Source organism: Echeneis naucrates, chromosome 19, assembly GCF_900963305.1.
Source record: "Echeneis naucrates chromosome 19, fEcheNa1.1, whole genome shotgun sequence".
Classification (NCBI taxonomy): Eukaryota; Metazoa; Chordata; class Actinopteri; order Carangiformes; family Echeneidae; genus Echeneis; species Echeneis naucrates.
This window is the reverse complement of record NC_042529.1, coordinates 8,390,346-8,411,201: the sequence shown is the minus strand read 5'-3', so window position 1 is coordinate 8,411,201 and position 20,856 is coordinate 8,390,346. Positions and strand designations below refer to the sequence as shown.

Genomic DNA, 20,856 nt, shown 5'->3' with positions numbered 1-20,856 from the left:
TGTTGTTCTGACAGGTAAAAAAAAAAACAAAAACAAAAAGCTTTGTAGTCTCAAAGTAGACCTGTAAAAACTGTGCTAATTGCATTTCATAATACAAAGTCTTATTACACAATTTTGACTATTTTCCTGAGTTAAAAAGTTTCTTGTAACAGACAATATATACTTTTTTTGCCATTTGAATTCTGGGCCTTTCCCTGCCACAAATGTTATTATTATTGAACGTATCAACATTATTTATTATTACTTTACAATGAATGGTATGATGATTGGTAAAACACAATTGTTCAGGAAAGGAGGAAAAAATAACAAAAAAAAAACAAAAAACAACTCCCCCCCTCAAAAAAATAAAATAGTCAAGCAACTTTATAGCTACCCTCTAAATGTTTTAAATTACATTTAAATCTACGGTACGGTCATATCAAAATCACTACTCTTAAACAAAAGTTAAGCGGCTAAATACATAATAAAAATGAGAATTTTTTAAAAAAATTGCATTTGAGGCCATGGAAGACCCTCCCTGGTCATTTTTGTATTAACATTTAATGGCAGTGTTTAAAAAACAAAATTTTGCTACAAGAACAAAATTAGGATGCTTATAGGGACTGTATGGACAGTAACAAAACAGCCCCCACTAGATTCACCTTGTTTGACCCTTATCTGAAACTTTGGCTTGTCGGGGTTTTTGATCCTGTACTCACTGGCTCACTGACGTCAGCTAACAAACTGGTATACCCTGAGAATTCTGACACTGGAGTCCGTATTCGGTGGTCGACCTCTGCCCCAGGATCATTGCCATAGCTCAGGGGGGTCCGCCGCCCTGACTTGAACTGGGAGCCAAAGGCTTGGGCGAAGTTTTCAATCTGGTATGTGGTTTCTTTAGGGGGGTTCAGTGGGGACAGGTTTGGGTAGCTGGAGCTGTTGGTGGGTGCAGCACTTCCTCCAGCCTTGGGCTGCTGCCCCTTGGAACCCTCTGCTGGCGCAGTCAGGTCCTGGGGAGGTAGGTTGAAGGCGCTAGGGGAGTGCTGCTTTTCTAACTGCTCAGTCAGCTCCTGAGATGGGGTCAGCTGCTGGTGGCTGGTAGATTCCAGGCTGAGGTGGTAGCCTGCCTGGGAGGGGGAGCCGACGAGCATGCCATAGTGAGACTTTGAGGAGGCTGAGGAGGAGGTCGATGAAGGGGCGGCGATGGGCAATGGGGAGGAGACAGCAGGTGGGTAGCCACAATCCAGAGGGGATGTGGTGTACACATGTTTGTCAGAGAACAGGGGCCCTGTAGGACTGGAGCTGCTGGAGAGGAGTGGAAAAGGCCCTGTTGGGCCAAGGGGGAAGGGTCCACTGTGACTGGTGCGCTCCAGCGCCTGCAGAAGGAATTTTGAGTATTCGCTCATTACTGCTGTTTTATCACCACCATTGGTTGAGTCATCCTCCAACTCAGGGGTAACAGGGGCTGCTGGTTGGAGGTCAACATGGTGTGGATGGTCTGGCAGATCGAAAGTTACATCATGGTGGTGCGCCCCCTCTGGCTTATGGCTATAATGGTCTAGTAGGCTTTGAAGTACCTCATCTGGAATACCCGACTTGTCATGCTTGAGTTCCAAGGGTGACGAGTCCAGCATAGCCAGTGTGGGCTCTGGTCCCAGGGATCCCTGGATTACACTACTACCCTGGGGTGCCATGTGCAGTGAGCTGGCTCCATAGTCATTGTTAACTGCATGGAGGTAGCGCCGCTTTTTCACAAACTGCATTGCATCATCGTAGTTGCTGCTGGTGGTGGGCCCCTGCTTGTTGCCCCCAGCTCCCTGGAGTAGACCCATGTTGTCAAGGCCAGAACTCTCCACATGATCCATGGAAGCAGGCTTTGGACCCAACAGTTTCTGACCATCAGCACCGTCTTCCAGGGAGAGAAGGCCCTTGTCAAGACCCTTGCGGCCAGCTTTTTTAAAGACCAGCTTAGGAGTACGTCCCTGCATGGTGGGGCCAGAGCCAGAGGGGTGCTCCATGTTGAAGTCCTGCAGGCCCATGTCACGGGCCATCCCCCCCGAGGATGAGGCTGTTGCCAATGATGCTGAGGCATTCTTCTTCCTCTTGCGCTCACCACCCTCACCATTTTTGGACTTGGCCCTCTTGCGTCCAGAGGTGGTAGAATTTCCCTGAGTGAGTGAATAGCTGCCCTGGCCCAGCTCCACTTCGCTGAGCTCCAGCATGCTTGGGTCCAGGCCTTTCTTTATGGCTTCTCCGCAAGTCCGTTTGTGCTTCAGTAACCGGTCTGTTCTAGAGAAAAACTAAAAATAGACAGAGACCACAAAAGAGAACGGGATGTTATTTATTCAGCTTAAAAACAAAATAGGGCTTTCACGGGTACATAATATTCTTTGAACCCTTTCGACAAATAATCCCACAAGAGAGGGCTCAAAGACCCAATTGAATTTAGGTTCATTTAAAAAAAGTGTACAATTTCTATAGCAAACAGAAATTGATATAAAAAAAATTTAAAAGTGAGTTAACAGAAAATGCATTCATATAACAAATAAATTGTCGCCTACCTGCTGGCAGGTATCGCAGCGATATGGCTTCTCGCCACTGTGTGTCCTTTTGTGCCGCTCCATATGGTACTTCTGGATAAAGCGCATATTACACTGGTCACAGCTAAAAGGCTTCTCTCCTGCAAAGGTCAGCAGTGACAGTGTTAGAACACAACTCCAGTGAGGTTAAATAAACTGGCAAACTACCAACAAGTTCGAGAATTTATTTTAAAAACGCAGAAGATCATATAAACTTACCACTGTGGATCTTCTCGTGCCGCTGGAGCAGGTACTTCTGAATGAAGCTCATGTTACACTGACTGCACCGGAAAGGCCTCTCACCTGTGCGATCAAGAGTACAACCATCCGCTCACCACATTAATATACACCCAGCCTGTCACATAGCTGTCATCACAGCATGGTTACAATGTCAAGGAAATCCCAGCATTGCCCGAATGCATATACAAAACTTTTCTATACTCAAACAATACCTCTAGAGATATGAAGAAGGTGCGTTATGCCATGGTTTTAGAATAGATAAATGTTTTATGCAAGAAAACATTTCTATTGCCTAAATTGTACTAAGTACTCCAGACTGCACATAGCTTTTGCCCATATGTCTTCCAAGTGTGAAGACACATGGACAAAAGGACGAGCTAAAGCTGGTAAGAAAAAGCTGAATTTTCCTACATTATTCATGACTTTAAGTTCAAAGAATCACATGAAGAATTCCCAGCAAAGAGAATGACTAAGACATCCAGAAATACATGAGTAATCATCGAGTCATTACTGGCCTTCAGGATTGTCTGGCTTTAAAAAGAGTCACAAGCATTTGTGGTATATCAGAGTCAGAGGAAGATTAGGGGAATAAGAGTGTTGTTAGTTAACTGAAATTGAATTAGCTCAGTGTTAGGTGATGGTAAATAATACATTTCTGCCTTATTCTAACTTGTACATTTCAATTCCCTCCAAAAAGATATGGGCCAATATAATTAATGACAATTTGTGAACATTAACATTATCTTATATAGAAGAAAGAAGCGGATAAGTCATCCAACAATAGTATCTGCTCTGATTCTGAATGAACAGGAATGCATGGATATTTCATAATTTATTTCCCCCCTCAAAACCTGCAGTCAGCGAAGTAAGTAACATTTTAACAGTGTAAAGTCTGAAGAAAAAGTATTAAAACCAACAAGCAGTGAAAGTCTCTCACCTGTGTGTATGAGCACATGTCTGCGCAAGTGGTATGAGCTGCGGAAGGCAGCATTACAGTGCTCACAGATATGTGGTTTTGAGTTGGGGGACAGGCAGGCTCCATCTGCATCCAACATCATGGCCTAGAACAAGAAAATAATGAGTACGGGGCATAAAAGTAACATTTTATTTGCTGTCCCTTCAGCATATTAACATAGTTCGAATTCCGTACATTATGAAAGCACTGAAGGTGTTGTTCATTTCAAATACAGATATTCTTCCACAAGACATGCATTTCTGGTGTAGTAATAGAGAGCAGGAATACAAAGAAAAGACAAACCTTTGCAGCATCATTGCGTTTCCTTCGTGCTTTGCCCCCCTGACCGTCTCCATTGCTCCTCCGTCCTCGTCGACCAGAGGACTCTTTTGGATCTTTACCAGGTCTTGCAGACATCTAAGAAAAAAAAAGTAGTCAAGCATTCAAACCAATATTTGTAGATGCACCAATCACTATAGTAAGAGGAAGCAACAGACAACAAATAAAAGTCTGCATGTCACAATTCCTACCTAAGCAACAGTATTTAAGCAAAAAAGGAAGCTCAGGAACAGATCACTTAAAATAACCACACTTTCTCACCGGTTCTCCAAGGGAACGAACATTGCTGAGGCTGAGGTCATGCAGAAGCATGTTCTGATGGTTTTGTTGATGGCTGCTGAAGGACATGTCCGGCATGTCATTGCCACTTTTCCCCGCGCCCCCTCCACCACAGTTCACCCCTACTCCTCCGCCCCCACCATAGAGGGGCATGCGGTAATCCAGCTCATTTAGCCGTTCCTGCTTAATGCCCATGCTGTGGAGGAAGCCCCCTGTGTTTCCAGCAGTAGCACCCTGGTGTTCTGGGGGCGAGTCACGCTCTTTCTTCAGAATCATCTCCTGGGGAAGCTCACCCATGACAGATTGGGAGGCCAGACGCGTAAAGCTGGTGACGGGTGGCAGGTGGCTGAACATAAGCATACCTGGTGCAAAATTGGGGTCCATGCCACCGTTACGCAAAAACTCATTGCCTAATTTGTCCTGGATAATACTCATGGTGCTGCCTTTGTTTTGTGCAGGGGAGAAGGAGGGCAATATATCTAAAGAAGAATGCAGGAGGAGAATACCCTGAAAGAGAGGGAAGATTAAAAAAAGATCATGTTTAGTACTGATGGTTACAAAAATTAGTAAGTATATATTAAATTCTACTGAAATGTCTTAAATATATACTCTTATAAGTTTTGCCATGCAAGTAAATTAAGTCTCTATAGCCTTCGCAACGTGTACTTCATGCATGACAGCGCAGAATTTCTTCTTGTCCAAACATGAATTACTTGATCGGATTTATCAGGCTTTACCTGGAGGACACACTGGGTAAAATATCAGGAAACTTTCATGAGCATTTCACACAAAATACATTTAAGTAACACTGCAGAAAGAAAAGGGAAAACTTCTGAAGTGAAATAAAGTCTTCATTATGTACAGGGTTACTGAAATATGGCAGCACATATTGGAGAATATAATAGTGGAATGGAATAAATGAAAAAAATAGTGATCAGGTTATATAATACAGGAAGATTTGTTGTACTGTGCGAGTCATAAAGAAAAACCAAGGCTATTACAAGTCTTCATCTAAACTTTAACTACAAAGACTGTTGGCACGGCTCACCCTCCCAGAGTTTACATGCTATGACAATCAATATATCATAAATATGCAAAAGAGACCTAACAATTGCCGCCTCTTTGCCAGGCCCCAACCGGAAAAGCTCAGTTCATTCATTAGAGCTTGAAAGTGAAAATACTTACATTTGTCTGACAATATGAAGATTATCTGAAGGAATATTCTGCCGGCAAAAGTTTATGTAATCCATGTATGTCTAGTTTTTAGTAAAAAGGCTCCTTAGAGAGATTACACATTACTGAATACAGTGAATGGAGTCAGTGGTCTATGTTGAATAAGGATTTAGGTTAATGGCTTAAAACTGGACCATTTCGCATTTTACAGCTGTAGTTTCAAAACAAAAATGTTTACATTTTTGAAATCAGATTCGAGATATTTAAGGAAATAATTGCTTTTGCTAAATGTAATCTACAAATTGTATTTCTTTGCTTGCGACATTTTACACCACATGTGACTTGGATGGTAGCCAAAATAAAATCAGTGGTAAATATCGCTATTGTTTTAAGACTTTGGTAGCTGTTGGGTAAAACTACATGCCATCTTTGACTAATAACATAGTATAAGCGCACATATTTTGGGGTTAATGGCTCCGAAATCGGCAAATTAATCGGTTCACTACACTTGGCTAAAACAAACGATATTTAGGTCAGATCTAATCGAGCCATTTCTGTGATTTTTTTTTTTTTTTTTTGGTGGACTGAGTCGGGTGAGTAAGAGGGACGTCCATCGAAATGAGCCCAGCAGAGAGATTGGAGTGGGAATTTATTGTTTAGTCTAGACCAGCCGACCATTTGGCTGCGCGACTCTGAATTCAACAGAAAGCGGATGAGCTTTTGTGATGCATAATAGTTAGCATAGTTAGCTAGCCGGCTAGCCACAATGAGACAATCAACGTTATCTTTCAGTCCTCAGATCAAAACAACCACCGGGGACGTGCTATATAACCCAGTAACACAATAAAATAAAGTATTATCATCACTTAGAGTCAGTGGAGCTGAAATTAGTCGTAAGTGTGATCAATACATTTTTAATTGGGACGGTTAAAGCCAAAGTAACGTTTAGCCTGTTACCCAGCGTTGCTATCATGCTAGCTAAGGCTAAAACAAGGGTTCATGATTTGATGCTATTAACGCATAGTGTGACTATTTGAACAGCAATGCTGTGAAGTGGAAACACATTAAATAGGACGAAATAATCAAAAAGGGGGTGCAAAATCCGTCGATGTGCTGAAATTAAAGAGCCAGTTTGCTTTGAAGTCAGGTCGGCGACATGCATTGCTCATTCTCCGGTTCCCAGGCTTTGATGACGCTCATGAAATCAAATCTGTCTGGGCTGCGAGCAGCGCTGGCGCTCTATTTATTGATAGCTAACTTTAGCTGAAATCACAACGGGATAATGCTCACCAGCAGGCAGGAGCTAGCACACACATCCCTCGCCTACAAGCGCACGCTGACTCTCCAGGTCCGGTGGCTGAGCGAAATAAATACATTTAGCAAAAAAAAAAAAAAAAAAAAAAGAGAGAGAGTGTTCATCGAAGCGACTGTTTTTATAACAATCAAGCTGCCACGAGCTAGCAAGCTAGTTAGCCGCTAGCTGCCCGACCGAAAACCCGCATTACGGCCCATGCAACAGAAACAATGATGCTGCTCTCGCTGCATCTCCCGTTTTGCGCCGAGCCAGACGTCTCGGTCGCCTAAATCTCGACAAAGACCGAGCGCTCGCCACGAATAAAAAGCCGCTTTAGCTCCCCACTCACCTACACATGACCGCAGTTGGTTTCAAACGTGCCTGTATTGTCTCCGTATTCGCCGCTTTTTGGGGTTTTATTGCCAAAACATTGTTCTCCGGCGGTCGCTGCTTTCTTCCATCTTGTCCTGGCGCGGGGAATTATGGGTGTAGCGGACGGGTCGTGAGAGGAGACAGGCGAAGGCTGGCGAGGTTTCAGCGATCCTCACTGGTCAGTGATGTAAACACACACGGAAAGGAGGTGGACCTGAGCTGGAGGCATTAACATAGGTATTTCTGCGCCCAAGCTGAATTACAGTAACCCTGCCACGCATTTTACCTCCGGGCTAAAATGGCTTACTGAGCGCACCGAACTGGCTGTTTGTCTCTAAATGCGCAAAATATTGATCAGTCTCACCGTGTTCCCTCATTCAGTCCACAGGAGATGTACAGCGGTTAGTTTCACACGAACATAATGAGAAATAATTTCCACTTTCCCAATTCAAATAATCTTTATTACATATCAGTCCAGTTATTGTTATCAGGTTAAGCAGCACGAGGCCCAGCTTTGTACAACAAAAATGATTAATGAATGAAGTCTGAATTTTTACATTTGTATTGTTTCATCAATTTGAATATTTTTATAGTTTGTTTGAAGTTTAGTTAGTTAGTTTTTTTTTTTTTTTTTTAAATACAGCCACATTTTTGTTTACTTGTGCAGGTAATGTTCAGTATCAACCCAAAATATTATGGCTTAACCTTGTAACCTTGTGTTGTGGGTGTCAGGGTAACATAAGGTTTAATTTCTTCAGGTTTATTGTGATGACAGACATAATTGGCTGGACAGTATGGATAATGGAGAGTTTACGACATCTTCAGGTTTGCATTTAAATAAAGACTGTGCTGGTTTTAAAGAGAAATTGGCCATAACAATGAAGGGAGGGATACTGTGAATAATGGCTGCTCCCTGTTCTATTGTGTCATTCAAATAAACCACGCTTCAGTGGAAAAAAAGTGCAGCTCTGGATTATGAGGAAAAATAGACATCTGCACTGGAGCCCCGGATCACAAAGGACCCCAAATATTTTTCCAATTTTTGGAAGACATTAGATTTACATGATCAGAGTAAACACATATTTCATAATGGAATTTGCACCTCAAAAGTGAAATATCAATCAGGTTGGGTCTTCCATTATAATCATTCTATGTGGACCTGCGTAACAATATATTATGTAATAATATCAAAATCCACACATAAACCGTGTGCCTTAGAGCAAACAAAAAAGATTCTGTTGGTATGTGATGGATTTATGTAAAAAGAGTTTCCTTTGAAATGTTGAGGCACTGTATCTGTGCTTGAGTTGAACTGGTTATCTTGAATGCTTGTATAATGATTTTTGAAAGCTTTTTTCCCCCACTGATAAATTTTTCATTTAATATTTCATACAAGCATGTATTAGACGAACACTACTTGGATTTTTACTGCACATCAGAGCCTGTTTAAGGTTGTTCCCTGGGCGCAGAGTCTACAGCAAAAACAGCAACACTGCCGAACAACATCTCTTAAGTCACTGACTGAAAAAATGAACAAAGTTTTCATCATTAACTTGATTGCCAAGGTTTTAATGACAGAGTTGTGATTTCCTTGCATGTAGGTCAGAATTTTGCTTCAGGGGAGCATAAACCAAAGAGGTGCTCATTTAACAGTTTAATGTAACAAATTAGAATGTTATTAGTTTATACTCTTGCTGTGTTTCATTTAAGTTGACTCATCAAATCACTCTCTTGTTGTCTCAGTGTTACACTATACAGACTTGTTTGGCATGTCTGTTAGGTAGCATTTCTGATGATAATTATCATAATCCTTAGTGTTATGTGCTTTTTTATTTACCCTGAATTCCCACTTTATTAACCACACACATCAAATACAAAACAGCTGAATTAATCTTATGTGTGAAGTCTGCATGTTTTTGCTGTCAGTAATGTTGTGCTGTTGGTGTTATTAATGCCAAATGTGACTTTTTTGTTTCCCTCATTAACATTAATATGGTTAACAGTTTGCGACCAGTGAAACAGAGTAAAATCTGAAATGTATGCTAATAATCAAGCATCATTTGATAAATAACAGAGATAGTAGATAGCAAAGTTCAGAGTTGTGTGGGTATCAAATGCTGTCATTTACAACGGATTTATGGGCTGAGGTGGTGGTGTGTGATGTGCAGTGTAATTGTGTGTCATTTTTTTAACAGTGTAATTTCCCCTGTGTGAACACAGTTCAAGCCTGTGTCTTTGTTCATCATCATTATGATTCATGATTGTATTTTGGTTATGTTGTCTTCCCTGTTGATTGTGTTTTTGTCACACTTTGCCATGCAATTTATATTGTAATTCATTCTGTGCTAAGCAGTCTTAAAAACTAATAATGAACAATGTCGAATAATTCATTTGCTGCTGGTCTGTGACAAAATCCAATCGTTTCCTTTTTTCTATACTACTATCAACTTTTGCGCTCAGTTAATTATACCAGCAAGCTGAACAGGCTTTTTTTTAATGAGTGTGAGATGATATACTGATAGTAATGATCTAGTAAAATACTCAGTGCATCCCAGCTTGATTACTTGCTTTTAAAGAGGCATCATATCTTAGAGCTTGTCTATTGTGAAAACAGTGACATGCACACACTAGCGATCACATTATTATATTTATATATTTATATTTATTATTATTTCTTAAGCCACAGAAAACTGCACCAATGATTCTATGTTCCTATTGTGTAAATGGTTTTAACAATAACAAGACATACTGGTTTGATAACCAAGGGATTTTGGTTGAAGCATGCTGACAGACTATGAACAATAGAAATTATATTAGTTATATCGAGACATCTCTTTAATGTCTGTCTGAAACTATAAACTGAGTATTCCCTGTAAACACACTAGTGTTCATCCAGTTATTTGCACAGCTCAGGTCGGCTGCAGTAACACTAGGGGGAACCAAATAGCTGCCAGCCACCATGAGGAGGTTATTCAGAAAAAACTAAACTAAACAAACTTAAAAAAAAAAAACAAAACAAAACGACAAAACAGATATATATATAGTTCAGTTTTAGTTCGATAGAAATGATATGGCAAAAGGAAACACATTTCTAAGTAATAGGGAGAAAAATAATAATAATAAAAAAAATGTTTACGGTTGACTTCACTGTAACATTGTTTGCCCTTTTTGATGTCTGTCTGTTTGGTTAGAAGCCCAGTAAATGAACAAATAAATAAACAATTTGCCTATCTATAAGCCCACATCGGCTCACCCACCCCTCTGTGAAACAGAAATGTGCCACCCGTGCTGCAGCTCCTCCAGTCTTTCCTTTGAAGTGACTCCAGGCAGACCTGGCTCCCTCAGGCAGAGGTGCGCACAGTGAGCCTGCCATTCACATTTAAATGCTTCCTGAATAGCAGCAACTCGGCGGATCCGCCAAGGACAGACTTGTGAACCCAGCCTTTTGTTTCAAAATTTGATTGTGAATGTTTTCTTTTTTTCTTCTTCTTTTTTCCCCCCTCGTCCATGGATGAGACCTGACCGGAGCAAAAAAAAGTTGGCACCCGCATGAGACTCTTATGCGTAAAAGGACGGAGTGTGAATCATGCATTGCGCAGAATCTCTGCTCACTTAGGATTACTTTACAGGGAGAGAAGCGCGTCTCACAGGATGCGATTCGCGCGGTGAATGTTAGTGCCTGGTTTTGGCCAAACTTGCGTAAAGAGCCTGATCCTGCACGATAGCCTGTCGCTTGTCACAAAGAAGGGGATTGATATAAAAATGTCAGCCGTTAGGAGGAAATTTGGAGAGGATTACCAGGTGGTAAACACCAACCGGAGCATGACTTTCTCCGTCCCGGTGAAGAAAAAGCGGCAGCGCTTTGTGGAGAAGAACGGCCGCTGCAACGTCCAGCACGGTAACCTTGGCGGAGAGACCAGCCGGTACATCTCCGATCTGTTCACCACGCTGGTGGATCTCAAGTGGCGGTGGAACCTGCTCATCTTCATCCTCACTTACACGGTGGCGTGGCTCGTCATGGCTTCCATGTGGTGGGTGATTGCCTACATCCGCGGTGACCTGAGCCGCGGGGGCCACGACCAGTCCTACACCCCGTGCGTCGCCAACGTGTACAACTTTCCCTCCGCCTTCCTGTTTTTCATCGAGACGGAGGCGACCATCGGCTACGGCCACCGCTACATCACGGAGAAGTGCCCCGAGGGGATCATCCTCTTCCTCTTCCAGTCGCTGCTGGGCTCCATCGTGGATGCCTTCCTCATCGGCTGCATGTTCATCAAGATGTCGCAGCCCAAGAAGCGCGCAGAGACGCTCATGTTCAGCCAGGACGCGGTGATCTCGCAGCGGGACGGGAAGTTGTGTCTCATGTTCCGGGTGGGGAACCTGCGGAACAGCCACATGGTGTCCGCGCAGATCAGGTGCAAACTCATCAAGGTAGGCTACAGACCCCCCAAAATCTCGCCAAATAAATAGACCTGTGCGCGTTGACGCAGTGAGGGTCAGCCTCTCACTGCTTCTCAGCACTTAAAAGGCCATTATCCAGGCTGCCACTAATTGACAGCCACTTCATTTGTTCTGAAACTGCTCATTATGTTTTATGAGCACTTTCCAAGTCATGCATTGAATTCCGATTTATCTCTAGAATTGATTGGATCCCCAGGGGGTGTGTGTGGTTTGGAGAGAATTTTAACACCAGGCTCCAATAGAAGATTTATTTTTTTATAGTGGCCATTTGTATTTACCCCCTGCAGCACTGTTCAGTGTGTTGCCTGGTGCACTCAGGGTCAGCACAAACTGTTCCCCACCTTCCCTTCAGTCAGCAGAATGGCTGTCAATGAGCTGTATATCTAAGTTCGGCTGCAGCTTCTACTGTCCACAAATGATATGGATGTTCCATTAGGGGACAGTAGGTGGGAAACTTGGCTTATTGACAAAAAAAGGAGCTATTGACCTAATTCCGATAGTTAGTGGGCTACAAAGTCTGTTTCCTCAGGCCACTCTCACCTAAAAACAGCCAAAGCAAAGGCTCTATAAAACAGTAGCTTTATCAAATTCAAATCAAATACGCCACTGCATTAATACACCTTTGATTTATCGCCAGGTCTTACAGTTAATTTCTGTAGCAGGCAAGCATTAGCAGATGGACTATGTGCTCTGTTTGCACCGGGAGGGTTAAACTTTGATAATCTCAAGCGACACTGTACTTTGCTGGGCTCTCCTTTGAGAGCCATTAGAACCCTAAGCCTTTCCCAGTGGGCCGATGTTAGAACCAGCATGAGTGCATTAATATCGTCACATTTAATGCTTTGTGCTGCACTATCATTATATCAAGGCCTATGATTTCATTCAAATAATATTTTTCTCTAATTTTTCTTTTGATTTGGGTAAAATTAAATAGATAAATAAATACATGAAATGGCTCTCTCCAGTGAAATAAAAGTGACTCAGTTTGACACGTTAAAAGGTATGATTAAATAACTTATCCCTAATACTCAAGCTCTCTTTAGGATGATTTTCATTTCATTATTATTTACGTTCTAATTAGTAGCCCAGGAATGCAAAGAGAAAAATATTTTTTGCCGTGTTAATTTCAAAGCAGAAATGCAGTATCATCAACTTTTCGCACATTATAGAAAAAAAGTTTTAACATTCTGCTTAGTTTTCTGCAACTTGCACAGCTCTCATCCTATTCCAATGAATGAAAGCATTTGGATGTCCGCCCCAGTTTGAGTTTGGACATGTTTTTTTACAGCATATGGGCCATTTTATTATTGAGGAGGATTTGTGGTGCCAGTTTAACTTACGTTCTGTATTTGATATCATAACACAGAATAACTTCTCTGAGCTGAAACACTTCCGATTTTTAACATTTAAAGAACATGCCATGACAACTGCTGCAATACTGATGCTTTAGATTATGGATCATTATTTAATCTTGCCTTTTCCTCCAAGATTTTTTTTTTTTTTTTTTATGAACCAGCTGGATTGTAATATAATTACTGTAGACTTGAACACATAGTTTGCTGTTTGAAGCACCTCCCCCTCTTCTTATTCATCTTTCAGTCTTTGGATTTCTATCAGAGATCAATCACATTGACCTGATTTGGAATCCTTTCCAGTAAGTTACAAACTTTGAAATGATTTTATAATCTTTCAAACTTTTCTTGTGTTGTTTGAAAGTCAGACTTCCAGGACTTTCCGAATTGGCTGCTAAGGAGCATCACAGTCACTACTATAAGTCATCTCTGGTGCTCCGAGGACGAACAGTACCCAATCAAAAGTTGCCCTCTAAATAGACAGACAGTAGACAGTGCTGTTTCTGATGTATACCTTAGGGTGACATCTTGAAACAGATGTGATGTATCATATTTGGCCTGACAATTTAATGCTGTGGGGTGCAAGATACCACATTGCAACTGAAGAATATGCTATAATGAGTCTGTGCTAAAACTGACATTGTAAAGTCCAAGAAAATATGTCATCATGTTGTCAGACTGTCGGCTTCCTTTGGGGTACTTCAGGCATAATTGACTGTATCAGCCCGTAGTAATATACCTGCACTGTGGGAACAATGGCGTGGCTTGTGTTCAGGTAACACACAGCTCAAGGTCACTGTCAGGTGTGTTGCTCATTAAGCTGGCTGGAGAAATGAAGCATGCGGCAGTAAATCCTGATGATGGAGCTGTGTAAATTCACCGGGGCATGGCACTTTCTATCGATTGCCAGGAATACTCAGGGGTTGACATGAGCTTTAAATTCTTACAGAACCTGGATACTCCGGAGTTTGCCGAATGCTCTCGATCAGCATTTGTGTTGTTTACAAACTGTTGTGCAGAGATGCACATTTGTTAAAATTTCAACTTCTTCATGCAAGTAGTTTGCATGTAAAAGGCAAGTTAAGTCAGCACAAGCATTAATCATTTTAAATTAGATATTCATTTATCTTCTACCATTTATCCATTTACGGGTCGCGGGGTGCTGCAGCCAAACCCAGCTCACACTGGGCGAGGGCGGGGTCACCCTGGACAGGTCACCAGTCCATCACAGGGCTGACACACGGAGACAGACATAGACCAACAACCACTCACACTCACACTCAGACCTACAGACAATTTAGAGTCACCAATTAACCCAAACATGATGTTTTGGATGGTGGGAGGAAACCCATGCGGGCAGAACATGCAAACTCCACACAGAAAGGCCCCAGGCCAGGAACTGAACCCACGCTCTTCTTGTGGGGAAACACCACTAACCACTATGCTGTCGTGCTGAAATTCTATTTTCTTCACAATTGTATATTCTTATCTTGGAAGTAATGGGAGAAGCCCATCTGCCTCATTTTTCCACTGGCATCATAATTGGTGTCAATCTTGTATACAAAACGAGACATACAAAAAAAAAAAAAAAATTCCAGCACATTGTCAACCACTTGCAGTCAATTTTATCTCCTTTCATCAGTGATATACAGATGGTAGTTCTGCTGGTACCTTGTGCTTGGAGGTTTTTTTTGCTGTAGAGGGAAGTAGACTGAGGATAGAGGGGCTGCTGATTCTGCAAGTTCTGTTTCTTTTTTACACATTCTCTATTCCCATATCAAAATTTTCTTTATACTATATCCTCAGTGTTAGTTAATATTAGAGACATGGAACTCTCATGAAGTTCCAGTGACTTTTTTTTTTTTTTTTTGAGAAACTGTCTTTTGTTCATCAGTCTAAATATTACAATACACACAAGCCTTGGCCACAGTTGCTATGGAAAATGTCAGATGCACAAATCTGAGCAGGAGCAAATTCACTAACACTTTGTTGGTGAATTTGTGAATAGCATTAATCATATTATGGTACAGAATTTAAACAGATTTGACCAATAATCCAAAAGTGAATTGATTTTATCAATGATGTCTTATTTAGTTTCTTAAGCTGTATTCATTAATTGTAATACAGTACAAAAATATATTTTGGGAGTTGTGTTTTTGTTCTACCTTAAATTTTATTCACTCAGGCTTGTACCTTGATCTTTCTTTGTTTTGTTAAGGAGTCTCATATTTTCCAACAAAACTGTCAAGATTGTCGTTGAGGAGAATGAATGGGACTTTTGGAAAACGTGGGCGTGCGAAATAACAGCACTCACAACACAGCAAAATGTGTACAAGTGATGGACAGAGTGTGGGAGTTTATGATCCCACATCCCCGTCAAGAAGCCCAGCTGGAATTCAAGATTGTTGTAGTAACTCATACCTGCTGAAGGCTAAAAGGTAGAATTAAAGGTACTTCTCGTTCCTGAGTTTGAATTGAGTGCAGAAAATATTTTATGTCAATTGTCACTAAGTCGCAAGTGGCTACTCTTCAATTTGTTACTTAAATGTTATTTTTTTATTGAACACATCATCCGATATCAGGCTTGTGCCGTTCCCCTATATCTATAATGCAACTTACAAAGATAACCTCGGATGTTTATTAATATTAATGCAGTTTTCATTAATAAACCAGGAGAGTGCAGTGGTGTATTGACCCCTGCAGCACTGGCAGAACACAATTTTTCAGATGTATTTCAGATTCAAATGTGTTTGTATCTGTTGTGGGGGCGGCATGCAGAGGAAACACCCACAGCACCCAAAAAATAAATAAATAAATAAATAAAAAAAAAGTGCTCTGAGAAGAAAGAAAGTTTGTGGCAGGAAAATATTGCAAAGAGGAAGCAACAAAAAAGAGAATCCGCGGGAGAGAGTGACAGCTGGACAGTGCTCATCAGCGTCTGCAGAAGCTCGTCGCAGTAGGTTGGTCCCCAGTGGGGGATAAGTGATCGGGACTAGGAGCGGCAGACAGACAGGCATGGATGCAGGTGTAAACACAACTCGCCACATCTGCCACAGTCTAACTCTGAAGGACGAGGAGAATAAAAAGGAGAGGGGACAGACGAATCAACTTTAATGGTGCTGTCAACAGCTTCAAAATGCCAGCTCAAATGAGATGTCAGTGTGAGCTTTAACTTTAATGTCCAGCTTTAAGCTCGAAGTCTCCAGATGGACACACATGGGGGCATAAGCGCCCTCACATACATACACATCATACATACACAAACACACAACAATCCTAAAAGGAAATGAGTCACCAGACTGTGAGCCTGCTTTCACTCAACCAGAATCTCAGGTGGCTTGGAAAATTAAGCAGTCCTTCTGTATCAGGTCCTCCTACAAAGGCCATTAACTTCCCCCTTGTGGCAGTGATTGGTTACCAGCAGGAACAAGACACATCACACTTCCATCTTATTTAAAACCATTCAGTGTGAAGGAGCTCTCATCTTCCTCAGCACACGTGTAATCTTGTTACAGCATCAGGGTAATAGTCAATGGAGCTATGAACAGTGTCAGGAAAAATGAGCTTTAATTTTACAGTTAGAATAGCTTAAACACACTGTGTGTGTGTGGTAGAGTAGTCTGGGTTTAATTGGAAAATCTACAGAAATGCCATATGAATGTAATGAATGTAAGCTATAATTATAAGAACAACACATTGAAGACAGCTGATTGAAGCACAGGCAGAGGCAGGTGGTGTTGCCTTTCGTCTGTACTGACCAGAAATCCACACTTTGCTGGGTTTTTTTTTTCCTTTTGAACTTTTATCCTGATTTAACTTCAGTTGACATGAGACATAGGCTCACTGTCTGTACATTTCGGGAGCAACCATGACTGATAAAGCGTGATTGGTGACACACTCCCTCACCACTGAGCCAGAGATTTGTGGGCACAGACGTCTTCCTGTGAAATGTCACATCCTTCTGTCCTCAACATCACTCTGAATACAAATGGCAGCCTGTTTGCCATCTGTGGAACAAGTGACTCCTCACGCGAAGGGCCAGGGAGACCACTATGCATTCAAGTTAACATGAAGCCACAGAGAGATCCATTTCAATTTAACTTTGGAGGAATATAACTTAGTTTGGGTAACTAATGTTATTTGTCTCCCTTTTCTTTGAAAATCATTCATTCTTTCGAGATGAAGAGACAACTCATTCAGTTTCACGAATATCTCTTTTCTCCCTTCTTTGAACATGCCTCTCAATTCCCTGATTTAAATTAACAGCTTTTTTATTTCAATGAATTTGGTTTCTGGGAACGGAGAGTTTCTCATCCTTATTCTAATGACACTTGCCTTTGAGGGCAGGATCCTGCTGGGTGTTTTAAAGCCTCATAATGTTCAGGCAATGAGGACGCATAAATGAACCACAGTGTCTTTACAAATGACTCTCACCAGTGCTGATGTTGTCGGACAGATGTGACAGACTTCAGTTTTTCTCACCCCTATTCTCACATTTACCCAGCATGCACACCGGTCAGTGCTCAGGAAGCAAAATCAAGGTCCTGACCTGTGTCTTCTCCTCTGTCTACTGTTGTGCTGAGGTGCCAACAAATATATCTTACTGTTCTCCTTGACATCAAAATCTAACAAGTTGTCTGCCAACAGGAAAATAAAACAAGCACAAAAACATTTCTCAACTCGGATGAGTTGAGAAAATCTTTGTTTGAGAAAGATAAAGAAGGTATCCCACCAAATTAAATGTCAGGGTTTTGGGTTTTTTTTGGGGGGGTGGGGTGCAACAACTCGTTGCACATAAGGCCTTCTCAGCAAACTTGGACAACGTGACACTAAAGCAGTTGTCATATGTGTGTTTGGTTTCCATCATTCATTATCATTGTGACATCACAGTGGGGATGACTGAAGAAATCCTGAACAGCTAAGATAGCATCCAACTTTCCTCTGCCGGGGTTTTTGCCCTACAACCAACTTAAAGCGGCCAGTTTGTAAGTTTTGTACTGCTATATAGAATTAACAATAACAGTGTTGCCAAGAGTTTGAGTGCTTATTGTGTGCACAAGGTCGTATTGTGCCAACTGAGCAGTGCTACTTCTTCAGGGCAGCCTGTACACCATACAGCTATTAATACTGATGTTGGATATGTAACAAGAGAAAAACTTAGAAATGGCTCCTTTAGGCCCCACTGCAACATCCCATATCACTCGCACCACATTGAATCACCAAAGAAATTACCCTCTCAAAGCCATTTCATGGGACCCCGAAGTTGCATTCCCATCACGGTTGCATCTCTAAAAAGCATGTGCACACATATGTATACAGTATATGTAATGGGTATTGGATGAAAAATATCAATCAAAGGGGCAAAAATGATGCAAGAGTGACTCATAAAGCTTCTCCCTGCTGGCAAAGTGCACGCCAGCATTCCTCTGGGTCATTAAAACCATCCTAGATATCAAAACAAGGCTTGGAAAATTTCCATTCATACATGTCTTGATCATATCTTTTGCTGGCATCTGTCTGAATCTTTGCTTTGTGCACTACTTTTTGTGAGACACCAGTGGCTATGCAAAATAGTGATTGTGCCTTGAATGATGGCCAAGGAGGTTAGAAATGTCAGTACAGTGTGAAGGGAGTGAGTTCCACCTCCGTTGTAAATCCTCCCTCTTGCCTCTGAAGTAAAATTATTAATTTGCCCTTGTATGACATCAAATGATAGGCGTAATAATTTGCAGCAACTGAATACTCAAGCTAGAAATTTACATAACCTCATTACTTCATTTAAATGGAACGGAAATATTTGAATTTAACCAGTACGCGTCCTTTTTTTTAATGTATTTATTTATTTACTGTGGAAATTTTGACTTTATCACTTCTTTCATTCTGATTTTGTGAAACCTAAAAAAGTTTTATTTTTTTAACTGCAATCACTTGAAGATAGAAATTCAGCTTGTACAAACGACATTATTTCAGATGCACACTTTCCAAATGAGAATATTTTCAAAGTGGTGTTTAACATTAAGCCTTTATCTGTGCTTAAATGTCACAATTGGGGTGCTAGTGGTGACTAAGACTACTGCGACCCCGATGTGAAGCAGAGAGAAGGGGAAAAAAAAAAAAGCTACCGTGAATCTTAAATATAAATATTTGTTTTGATTACAGTCCCGGCAGACCCCCGAGGGCGAGTTCCTGCCTCTGGACCAGTGTGAACTAGATGTGGGATTTGGGACAGGAGCAGACCAGCTTTTCTTGGTGTCACCTCTCACCATCTGTCATGAAATCAACACCAAGAGCCCGTTCTTCGATCTGTCACAGCGCTCTCTCATGAATGAGCAGTTCGAAATTGTTGTCATCCTCGAAGGAATTGTGGAAACCACTGGTTAGAGCATATTATGCTTTCTTACATAGTGTGGATCTCTCTACCTCTCTCTGTATATATCCCGTACAGATAAGCATTATGGGTAATGGATGGATGGATATAAATATATTTAAAAGTTTGTTAGTCATTCTTTAGCCTGTGGCATAGGCCATTTATCAGTGATGAAATTAAGTATTTAACAGAATATCTAATTTCATCGTCTTTAAATATTCAACGGCTCAAGCTCCACTCCATCCCTGTCTTTTTGTTTCATATTTCTGACTCTACTTCCCCCAAAAGGAATTCTTTTGATTTCATGTTCCTGTTCCTTTTTCTCTGATAGCCCACTTTCTACAGTTTTCTTTATAATGGTGCCATTTCCTCATTCTCTCCTCTGTATTTGAAATAATTCTCTGCACGAATGTTTTCTTCTTTCATCACAGGTATGACATGTCAGGCAAGGACATCTTATACCGAGGACGAAGTCTTGTGGGGACATCGATTTCTCCCTGTAATGTCTTTGGAAGAGGGCTTTTTCAGAGTTGACTATTCCCAATTTCACAACACCTTTGAGGTCCCTACACCTCCATACAGTGTAAAAGAGCAGGAGGAGAAGTCCTCGCTGACATCACCCAACCCTCTGCCGGTTGCGCCCGCCCCCTCATCTCCTGTGCTTGGCAACGGTGCCCGTGGAGGCCGCAGAGAAAGGCTCCTGTCGGCTGACTGTGCAGATCATGTGGAGGACCAGGCCTCGAGACTACCCCGCAAACTTCAACGCATGAGCTCTACCAAGGAGGAACTTCTCTGGAGGGGGCTGAAGACAGGGCCAGCTTTGCCAGGGGGGAAAGCCTCCAGCACAGGAGACCTGCCACTTAGTATTCAGAGGTTGAGGTCCAGCTCCATCCCAGCCTCAAGGCACGGACAGCTAGAGGAGCAGGTCCAGCTGTTGTCTTTGGATGGGGATGTAGAGGAGGGGGAGCTGGAGCAACACAAACTTCCAGCGGCGATTAGCACCATCACTGCTCCAACCCCGACTCTGGTTCAGATCGCGTTGGTGGGGAGTCGGCCGGAGGATAACCTGCCACCCAAACTGCGCAGAATGAATGCCGATCGCTGACTTCTGCGGACTACCTTTAAGACATTTGAATCAAGCTTGATGGGCATTGTATATACATGGAGACAACTGTGATATATGTTTTATTTTTTTCCTGCAGATTTTGTCCAGTATTTTACTTTTACTTATAGGCTCTCAACTGAGTTGTCCATTGCCACAATTAGAAGGACAACACTAATAAGCCATTCATCCGCTCATACTGTGAGTCGTTTTTGATAGAGCACCATTTGTGCCCCCTTTTGACTTTAACACGTCTGCCCCTGTGCTTGTTTCTTTTACTTCTGTTTATGGAGTTGCATCAAAAAAAAAGTACTTATCTCAAAAACCATCATTTTTGAATTTAATTAAGCACTAAAGAGGCAGT

The 20,856-nt window shown here is 41.7% G+C and overlaps 2 protein-coding genes across 2 annotated transcripts; one reads left to right on the top strand and one right to left on the bottom strand.

Moving 5' to 3' along the window:
- Positions 1-336: 336 nt before the first annotated feature.
- On the bottom strand, positions 337-7,309 carry znf281b (zinc finger protein 281b). Its single transcript, XM_029527666.1, has 7 exons — positions 7,188-7,309; positions 4,354-4,878; positions 4,057-4,170; positions 3,736-3,859; positions 2,778-2,861; positions 2,541-2,659; positions 337-2,279 (listed from the first exon to the last, which is right to left on the bottom strand). Exons 2-7 carry the CDS (start codon positions 4,804-4,806, stop codon positions 654-656), a joined length of 2,520 nt encoding a protein of 839 aa, XP_029383526.1. The 5' UTR covers positions 4,807-4,878; positions 7,188-7,309; the 3' UTR covers positions 337-653.
- Positions 7,310-10,972: 3,663 nt separating this feature from the next.
- Positions 10,973-20,495, top strand: LOC115059765 (G protein-activated inward rectifier potassium channel 1-like). Its single transcript, XM_029527447.1, has 3 exons — positions 10,973-11,641; positions 19,183-19,399; positions 19,822-20,495. Exons 1-3 carry the CDS (start codon positions 10,973-10,975, stop codon positions 20,493-20,495), a joined length of 1,560 nt encoding a protein of 519 aa, XP_029383307.1.
- Positions 20,496-20,856: the final 361 nt, after the last annotated feature.

Coding starts and splice junctions, on each gene's coding strand:
- znf281b (XM_029527666.1), bottom strand. CDS start 4,806: ATGAGTATTATCCAGGACAAATTAGGCAATGAGTTTTTGCGTAACGGT. Junction 4,171..4,353: donor TTCGTTCCCTTGGAGAACCG/GTGAGAAAGTGT, acceptor TTTTTTTCTTAG/ATGTCTGCAAGACCTGGTAA. Junction 2,660..2,777: donor GCACGAGAAGATCCACAGTG/GTAAGTTTATAT, acceptor TGACCTTTGCAG/GAGAGAAGCCTTTTAGCTGT.
- LOC115059765 (XM_029527447.1), top strand. CDS start 10,973: ATGTCAGCCGTTAGGAGGAAATTTGGAGAGGATTACCAGGTGGTAAAC. Junction 11,642..19,182: donor TCAGGTGCAAACTCATCAAG/GTAGGCTACAGA, acceptor TTTTGATTACAG/TCCCGGCAGACCCCCGAGGG. Junction 19,400..19,821: donor AGGAATTGTGGAAACCACTG/GTTAGAGCATAT, acceptor CTTTCATCACAG/GTATGACATGTCAGGCAAGG.